Source organism: Chinchilla lanigera, unplaced genomic scaffold (assembly GCF_000276665.1).
Source record: "Chinchilla lanigera isolate Chin_1 unplaced genomic scaffold, ChiLan1.0 scaffold00083, whole genome shotgun sequence".
Classification (NCBI taxonomy): Eukaryota; Metazoa; Chordata; class Mammalia; order Rodentia; family Chinchillidae; genus Chinchilla; species Chinchilla lanigera.
This window is the reverse complement of record NW_004955484.1, coordinates 7,619,129-7,629,079: the sequence shown is the minus strand read 5'-3', so window position 1 is coordinate 7,629,079 and position 9,951 is coordinate 7,619,129. Positions and strand designations below refer to the sequence as shown.

General features: G+C 40.8%; 1 protein-coding gene and 1 pseudogene across 2 annotated transcripts in view; one reads left to right on the top strand and one right to left on the bottom strand.

Moving 5' to 3' along the window:
- Positions 1-9,951, top strand: part of Tango6 (transport and golgi organization 6 homolog) — a 200,609-nt gene that overhangs the window by 145,723 nt on the left and 44,935 nt on the right. For both annotated transcript variants that reach the window (XM_005403579.2, XM_013503936.1), the window contains exon 16: positions 7,527-7,678. In XM_005403579.2, coding sequence (XP_005403636.1) covers positions 7,527-7,678 — 152 coding nt within the window. The remainder of the gene's footprint in view (positions 1-7,526; positions 7,679-9,951) is intronic.
- LOC102007555 lies at positions 3,997-5,643 on the bottom strand (annotated as a pseudogene).

Genomic DNA, 9,951 nt, shown 5'->3' with positions numbered 1-9,951 from the left:
TTTGGCAACTCTTGCAGATGGACTAAATGCTGTTTGTATAAAGGGATGGGCATGAGTCTTTTGGGGGGCCAGGGGTGGAATGTTATGGTTTGTGTCTGGGTGTCCCCCCAAAGCCTCATGCGGCCATGGGGCAGGCTTTTAGAGTTTGATTGATTATGGGTGTGAGAGCTGCACCCACCCTGGGGTAGATAGTTTGCCTATGTAAGGGAGAGGAAAAGGCTGCTTGTGGCCTTTCCTCCCTTTTAGTGCTTGTTGCTTTGCTGTGTTCTGCCACCATGAGCTGTAACCCTCTGCCATGTGCTACTCTGCCTTGTAACCTGCCAAGTATGGACTGAAACCTCCACAAACTGTGAGCTAAATAAACCTTTCCTTCCTAAATTTTGGGCATCAGATATTTTGTCCCAGCAATGAGAGAAAAGTAACCAAGACAATTCCCAATTTGTTGAATGCCTGGTAGGTACAGATACTGCTAAGAACTAACTGACAGGACAGACATGAAGCACATTGCTCCCTTCAGGAATTTATAGTGGTAGGGAACTAGGGAAAGGCTTAAAACATACAGAAATTCAGATGTTGGTTAAAAGTGTGATTTAAGCCAAAGTAATTGTCTTAGTCCCTTTCCCCATTGCTGGGACAAAATACCTGGCCCCCACAGTTTAAAGAAGGAGAGGTTTATTTTGGCTCAAAGTTTGTAGAGGTTCCAGTCCGTAGTCGGCTGGCGCTGAGGCAGGGGTAGCATGGCAGAGGGCGTGGTGGAGAGGTGATCATAGTGTCAGGGGAGGGCAAGAAAGTAAAGGTAGAGAGAGAAAAACCCCTCCTGCCCACACCCGCATGACCCACCTCTAGATTTACCTCCTACCAGCAAGTGAGCTACAAACTCATCAGTGACTGATCCACTCCTGAGTATCACACCCGCTATGATCCAGTCACCGCCGAGAGCTCCACCTATGAGCACATGAGGCATTAGGGGGACATCTAGATAAAAACTACAACAGTGACTTGTATATAAAGTACTGCGGGATTTCCAGGGAGACCTGTTTAAAGTGGCTACAGGGATAAAGAACATTTCACAAAGCAGGCGACATTTGAGCTGAGCCTGGTAGGACAGGTCAGTGATTTGTGTGTGTAGGCCATCATGTTGGTGGGTAAGAACAAAAGATAGCATGCATCCTTAAGGCCAGAAGAGTCAAGTTGGACTGTGCTGTACCTGGGCTCTGAAACTAGGACCTCAGAGCCAAAACAGCTTTAGTTCTTATGCTTATGAAGGAGGAAGTTATCAGCATATGTAGAAATACGTATATAAAAGACGTTGAGTTCTGAATGCCTTAGCATGCTGCTATTTCTCCTGTCTTTAAAAACAAAACAGATGCTTCTCTTGACCCTTACTTCCTTGACGAGCCACCATCCCATTTCTTTGATGTGCTTTGTAGACAAACTCCTTAAGTGGTCTTTCTATCACCAGTTCTTCTCTCATTCAATCTTAAATCTACTTCTACCATGCTTTCAACCCCTGCCAGTTCATCAAAACCATTCTTGTTAAGGTGAACAGTGACTTCATTATTGCTCCATCAAATGGTCAACTTTTAGGCAAGTGCCCTACCACTGAGCTATATCCCCAGCCCAAATGGTCGACTTCTAAACTTCTTACCTAACCTACTAGCAGTGTATTGTGAAGAGTGGAACCTAAAAAGGTGACCTACGAGACTTCAAGATCTGCAGCCCACCCTATGCCTGTATCATCTCTCTAACCTCACTGGGCCTCCTCGATGGTCCCTAGACATGCCAGGCATGCTTCTGCACAGAGCTTTTACACTGGCTGCTCTCTCTTCATATACCGTCCTCCCCTAGATATCCACATAGCTGACACCCTAACCACCCAAACTTTGTTTGAATGTCACCATCTCAATGAAGCCTTTCCTGATCACTTTTTTAAAAATTCAAGTCTGCCAGCTATTAACCAAAAGGTTGGTGGTTCAAGCCCACCCAAGCACATGCTACTTCTTTTGGCCAGGCATGGTGGCATATATCTGTAATCCCAGCTCAGGAGGCTGAGGGAGGAGGATCACTGCAATTTCAAGCCCAGCCTGGGCTACATAGTGAGTTCAAGGCCAGCTGAACTACGTAGTAAGACCCTGTACCAGTCTTTTTTTTTTTTTTTTTTTGGTACTGGGAATCAAACTCAGAACCTTGCCCTTGCCAGGCAGGTGCTTATGCCACTGAGCTATATCCCTGGCCCCAAGACCCTGTATTAAAAAAAAAAGAAGAAAGAAAGAAAAGAAAAAGTCTGTCAGCATCTACTTTACTCCTTATTTCCCTTACCTGCTTTATATCCTGCCTCATAGCATTTCTGACCTTCTAGCCTATGTTATAATTTACACTAGAATGTGGGCTCCACAAGGGAAGGAATGTTGTTTCTTGTTTGCAGACATATGCCACCCATCTAGAACAGTGCCTGGCTTGGCACTAACTAGCCCTCTCAGTAAGTATTTGTCAAATGAGTGAATGAATGTTACTTTTCTCTTTGACAAGGACCCAGAATACCTTGATTTTTTAAAAATTAATTTTATGGGTACATTTTCCATATATGTAATGGTAACATTCATCATAGGGAATTTGTACCTGTATGTATCTTGATTCTTCTTTTTTTCCCCATTTCCCTTCCCTTTCTTCAGCCCTTCTTTCCCTTCTTATTTATAAAAGCTTTGTTTTCTTTTTTTTCTTCTATTCTTTTTCTTTTCCTTTCCTCTTCCTTCCCTCCCCATCCCTTGTTTGCCTTCCCATTTGAACATTTTCTTCCTGCTTCCCAATATCCATCAACTATTTTGGTTCTCGCTTACTCTTTCAATTTCTTACATAAGAGAAATAATGTGATATTCAAACATGTGTGTCTGATTCATTTCACTTGAAAGTATGGTCTCAACATGCATCCATTTACCTAAAAATGCCTCAAGTTTCTCCTTCTTTATGGCAGAGAGTACTCCATTACATATAAAAACCACATCTTCTTTATCCATTCATTGGTTCATGGGCATCTGGGCTGTTTCTAAGATTTACCTATTACAAACTGTCCTGCTATAAATATGGTTGTGTATGTATCGCTGTGGTATGGTGGCTTTTCAGAAAAATAGCTGGATCGAATGCAACCCTCTAGTTTTAGTTTTTTGAGGAATTGTACCAGTTTATACTCCTACCAACAGTGATGAAGGGTTCCTTTTTCCCCACAGCCTCACCAGCCTTTGTTATTGGTTGATTTCTTGATAATAACTATTCTTTCTGGAGTGAGGTGAAATCTTAGTGTTGTTTTAACTTGCATTTCTCAAATGACCAGTGATGTTGAATATTTTTTCATGTATTTATTTGCTGTTTGTACTTCTTCATCAGAGAAGTGTCTGTTCATTGCAGATGCCCATTTTGGGATTGGGTCTTTAAATTTAGGGAGGATCTGATTTTTTTGAGTTCTTTATATAGTCTAAATAATAATTGTTTGAGGAATAGCTGATAATTTTTTTGCCATTCTGTGGGTTTTCTCTTCACTCTGTTGGTGCTTTATTTTTCTATGCAAAAGCTTTTTATTTTTTTAATTTAAAATGTCTTTATTCATTTACATAGTAAATACTGTCCCCAGTTAAAAATCAGCATCTCTTAATATGTCCAGCTTAACTGAAAACTTCAGGTACTTCTTTATCATGTACTGACATACAGAATGTAAATGTCAATAAACAAAGAATTACTAAATAATTTCATACATATGCTACATACATACATAATTTCAGAATCTTGGGTAAATGGTTAAAATTTTAGACCAACATTAAGTGTAGGCACATGGATATTTCAGGTATACCAACAGGCTTAACAGAGATGTTTGTATTGATTTGCTTTCAGTGAATTTTTATTTTTATTTTTTTGGTACCGGGAATCAAACTCACGACCTCACAACCTCACGCTTGCCAGGCAGGCACTGTGCTACTGAGGTATATCCCTGGCCTCAGTGAAATTTTAAATACCCAATTCCAAATCTTGCAGCTCCTGCAGAATGGCTGTCTCTTTTTAAATTTTCTCTGACTGGTTACTTTCTAGTTGTTTTCCAGCTGCTGCTTGTTCTTTTAGTTGACTGTCTTCAGTTTCTTCTTCAAATTCTTAATTTTTTTGTCTACTTCAGGGTCCCCGGAAGTTGACTGAGAGATAGCGTTCATGCTCTGTGCAGGAGTGGGTGCCACATCCGGAGTCTTGTCATTTCTTGCTTCGTGCTTTGCAGCCTTCTTGGCTTCATGCTTCTTTTGAATTTTAAGGGCTGTTTTTGATAACAGTTTTCCATGTCCCGGTTGTGGTTTCATACTCTGGGGTGGTTCTTCCTCATGCAATTTGGAATTGGTAGCTGGTTTATTTCTTAAAACTGGGGGCCTGTAAACTGTTGCAACTTTATGCTCTTCACTGGGCTCTTCACTTGGAACTGCTTGGTAAGTTACTGTTTTTGGTGGAAATACTCCATCCAAGAATGGCTGCCAAGAAACCTGCCACAATTCTCCGTTTGACTGAACATTACACTTGTGCAAGGCAGCCAGTATACTGCCGAATCTTGTACCCATTATTAACATGTAACGTGGGAGCACATATGTAGCAAATATGTAGAATCACAAGCTACTGGTTTAGAAATAAGTTTGTAGTTTTTAATGTCCCACACTTCCATAAGTTCCCCTCAGATTTCCAAGTCCAGCTAGTACTAATATATGTCCATGAGGGCTATAGTAGGCTGCACTGCAAGGACCAGTTCCAAAGTCAAAAACAGGATCACATTTCAGATTAAAAACTGTTGCTTTGGCAGGCATAAAACCGTAGGCAGCACAAAACTCAGTTGAACTAGAATTCCAAACTACGTCATAAATGGGGCCATTTTTTGGCAATTTTTTGCACCGTGGCAGTTTCTCCATTTGTTGCAATATAGTGCAGTGTTTGTTCTCCATAGTAGGAAGCTCCTGTCTTGTCAACTTCTGTGCTAGTTATTACCAACACAGCAGGAGCTTTTTCATTCCACAGCATTGTAACCTTATCAGCTTTAAAAAAACTCTTATTGGCTAAAACTGCATGAGGTCCACCAAAGTTGGGGTACTGGTATAATCTAACAATTGAAGGTGCACCTTTACTTCCTGGAACAGCTACCTTCTATGGTTGGGGTCCAGGTGATAAAACAAAATCATTAATTTTATGCAAATGCAATTTTTTAGCAATTGTGTTAAAATTGTTGTTTTCAAAGAAGTGAACTTCACTGTTAACATTCGGGCACAGATAATTTCATCTTCTGACCAGGATGGACACCAGTTTTGTGTTTTTTCTGTATAAAAGATTTCAAACATGTCCTGGTTTTTACATCATAAAGTTGTAGGTTGAGTATCCCAGCTGTGCCATCTTTAGAAGTTGTGTAAGGCTGCCACATTGCCAGGATAGTGGTTTTTGGTGATAATTTAAGGCAAACTGTCTTTAGAAGGTCAAAAGAGTACAGTAGTCTCTTGTTAGTGATATTGATGATATTTACTTTTTCTCCATTGCCACAGGCAAGCAAGGTCCCATCCTAACTAAAGGTATAAATTTTGCAGTTTTTCCCAGGTTCCCTGTCAAGAGTGGTGTGGAGGGTGCCATCTTGTCCAAGAAAAAGAAAAGGCAAAACCTCTTAAAAAAAAAAGAAAAAAAAAAAAAAAAAAAAAAGCTCTTTAATGTAATGAAATCCCAGTTATTGATTCTTTGTAACACTTCCTATACAATCAGGGTTTAGTTCACAAAGTTGTTTCCTACACGTAGGTCTTCAAGAGTTGTACCTATTCTGCCTTCCAGCAGATTGTTTCTGTTTTTATATTTAAATCTTTCATCCATTTCCGTTTTATTGTAGTGCGTGGTGAGAGATATGGGTCTAGGTTTAATCTTCAGCATGTAGGAAACCAGTTTTCCCAGCACCACTTATTAACGAGGCTATCTTTCTTCCAGTAAAGCATTTGGCCCCGTTGTCAAAAATAAGGTTGCTGAAAGTGTTTGGAGGTGTTTCTGCATCTTCTATTCTGTTCCACTGATACTTGGGTCTGTTTTTTGTTTTTTGTTTTTTGTTTTCCAATACCATACCATTTTTAGCTTTGTGGTATTATTTTTTAAATCAGGGATTGTGATGCCCTCTGCCTTGCCTTTGTTGCTGAGAATTGCTTTTGCTATTCAAGGTCTCTTCTAGCTCCAAATGAATTTTTAGGATTTTTTTTTTCTAATTCTGTGAAATATGTAATTGGTATTTTGATCAGGATTGCACTAAACCTGTATAACAATTTTGAAAGTATGGCCATTTTCACTATGTTGGTTCTGCCTGTCCAAGAACAAGGGATATGTTTGCATTTTCTGACAGTCCTCTTTGTTCTTTTTTCAGAGTACTGTAGTTTTCAATGTAAGTCTTTTTTTACTCCCTTTGTCAGATTGATTCCTATGTATTTCATTTTTCTTGATGCTATTATGAAAGGTGTTACTTCCCCAATTTCTTTCTCAGTGAGTTTGTTATTTGTGTATAGGAATGCTGTTGATTTTTGAGTGTTGACTTTGTATCCTGCTATGCTAGTGAATTTGGTTATAAGTCTAGAAGTCTTTTAGTGGAGTTTTTAGGGTCTTCTATGTAGAGAGAGTATCATGTCATCTGCAAATAACAATAATTTACCTTGTTTCCTTATTCTTATTTCTTTTATTTCTTTCTCTTGCCTAATTACTCTGGCTAATGTTTCCAAAACTCACCCTCACTGTGTCTTTGTAGATTCAAGCCTCGTCTCTCACACCATGAGTCAGGAGTCAGGAGAAAGTGCAGTTTGCCCTCTCCTTTTCCTGCATTGAGGTGTTTCTGTTCACTTTCCCTGTGGCCTCCAATTCTCCCTAGAGATCCTTCCTGGGTGCCAGGGAATCCACCTCCCTCCTTCTTTTCTTCCCCAGATTGGTACATTCCAGTGTCTGGATTCCAAATCTCAGAAAGGCTGATTTGCCGCTGTTTACCACTGTGCCATCTTTCTGGAAGTCTCATCTTGAGTGCTTTTCACTCAGTTTGCTTAACTAAGTAGTGGGTGATAATGTAGGAAATGTACTGGGCTGTGATTGGCCTGGGGGCCATATTTGCTATTTATGCGGCCATGGGCTAATGACAGTTGTGTCAGGTTTGTGAACATTTACTATACTATGTATTTATGATACATACATTTTCATATATGTGTGCACATATATATTTTTATATGTAATTTTTTAAAGTTCTCTATAAACTTCCCTATAAATACTACTAATATTGTGGGGAATATTTCCAATCTTTTATCTCCATGTGTATATTTTTAGAATAAAACTGAGATTATTACATCATGAATATTTTCCTTAACATGAAATACTGTTCCACAGAATAATTTTTAATGGTCACACAGTCCTTTGAAAAGTATAAGACATCATGCCATGTACCATGGTGATATCATTCCTTCTTTAAGGTGAAATTCTGTTTAAAAGGCTTTAATTTCTTCCTTTCTCTGTAGGGGACATGGTCGCAAAGTACCGAGACCCTTTGATCCATACCTTCCTGAGGGGAGTGAGAGATCCAGATGGTGCCCACAGGGCCAGCAGCTTAGCCAACCTGGGAGAGCTGTGCCAGCGCCTGGACTTCCTGCTGGGCCCCGTGGTTCATGAGGTGCTGTATGTTGACTGCTTGCTCTAATGCTTCTTCTTGCTTGGCGTTGAGAGTAGGGGACAGGCAAGGAATTTCCTTAGGTTTTGTTTGTCTTGTATGTATAATTGAAAGTTTTGATGCAGGTTGCACATCCCTAATCCAAAACACTCCAAAATCTGAAACTTTTTGAGCCCTAACACAGTGCCATAATTGGAAAATTCCCACACCATGAAACTTTGTTTCGTGCACAGAATTACTTAAAATGTTGGACAGAATTATTTTCTGGCTGTGTATATAAGGTTTATGTGAAACATAAATGAATTTCGCATTTAGACTTGGACCCTATCCCCAAAATAACTTATTGTGTATATACACTTATTCTTTTTTTTTGGTACCTGGAATCAGACTCACGACCTCGAGGTGTTCAGGCAGGCACTGTGCCACCAAGCTGCATCCTCTACTATATACATTTATTCTAAAATTCAAAAAAAATTTGAAATCCAAAACAGTTTGGCCCAGGCATTTCAGATAAGGGATAGTCACTCTGAAATAAGACTGTCAGTTCCAAGTGACAGGAAATCATCATAAGCAATATATAATGACTTATAAGGATTCTAAGGTAACTAACAGAGTGATTGACCCTGTCCCACTACTACAGACCTGCACCATTTCTGCTCCCTCAGTTCCCCGTGTGCTTAGAATCATTAAGAAAGTGAGCATGGCAAGGGCAAAACCGGGTTTTATTCATCTCTCATACCTGCTCGCACCTTTCACAGTGCTTGGCATATAGTGGGTGCTGAGTGTTGGCTGATTAATATCAAAAGGAGAAGAAGTAAGGCAAGTTGGGAAGACTAGTTCCTACATGTTTAAAAAATAGTCAGAATTCTCAGTATTCTTCTGAAATCCTCCCATACATCAGTTGATCCAGTCCTCGCCAAGGAGACTGAGGCGCAGAGAAACTAAGTAAGTTGCCAAGGTCTCGAATATAGGCGGGCCTGCAGAATGTGGACAGTTAGAGCTCCAGAGCCCGTGCTGTTCGTCACTCCTCTATCTTGTCTCTCAAGAAGTTTTTTTTTTTTTTTTTTTTTTTTTTTTGGTCTTTTTGAGACAGGGTCTCACTGTGCAGTGCAGGCTGACCTTGAGCTCATTTTATAGCCCAGGCTGGTCTCAAACTCGCAACAATCCTCCTGCCTCAGCCTCCCCAGTGCTGGGATTATAGGCATGTGCCACCACGCCCAGCTCTCAAGAAGTATTTTTGGTTAATTTTTAAGACTGCCTTTTTGCCTTGAAACAGCAGAATATCACCATGAGAAAAGCCATAGGCAGGAAGGGTCATGTAGCTGTGCCTTAATAGAGCTTGTTTTTGGCAGTGAAACTTCAGAAGGATTCCCTCTGATTTGGAAAACCAGGTGTTTCCATCCCGTGTAATTTCTGTCTCATCTTTTTAGATGTTCTTTCTTATGTAGCATCCCACGCCTGCCTTGTCGTCAGTGCCAAGCCAGCCACCTTGGTGGACTACAAGTTTGAACATGCTTGGAGACCTGCCAGTTTGAGTGTTTCAGCCACTGAGTCCTCCTACAGTCTGACAGCTCAAGTCCCTCCACATGGAGAGAGTAGGCTTTTTGGCCTGGCTTTTTAGTAGTTCTTCGTACGTTTATTCATTCAACAAATATTTACTGAGCCCATGCTCTGTGCCAGTTGGCCTACCACCAAGCCATATGCTAGGTGTTGGGGACCCCGCTGTGAACATAGTAAAGGCCCTGTCTTCGTGAACCCGACATTCTGGAGAGGAGAGGTAGGCTATAAACAAGTAAATAAATTTATGCTGTGTCAGGGCGGTAAAGCTAGGAAGGTACATCTAGGAAGGTGAAGGCACAAAAGGAGCTTGTTAATGTGCGTGACTCAGCTGGACAGGAAAGGCTTCCCTGATGAGTGACATTTGAGCAAAGACCCAAAGAAGCAAGCGGGTGATCCAGATACCTGAAAGGGAACATTCCAGGCAGAGGGAGATGCAAGCATTGAGCCCTGAGGCACAGGCAGGCTTGACATGCAGGATGCACCAAGGCCGGTGTGACTTGAGAGAAGCGGTGAGATAGCCAATCCAAAGAGAGCTTGAGTGGACTCTGGCTTCTCTGGTGAGTGAGATAAGAAGCCAGAGCAGAGGAATGAAATGGTTTAGCTTTATTTTAGAGAATTGTGTGGCTTCTTCTGTGACATCTGTTTTGGTGTCTCATGAAAGCTCTTGAAGTGTTGTAATCTTAGAAATATAGGTACTCACCTCCAGGGTGAACTGG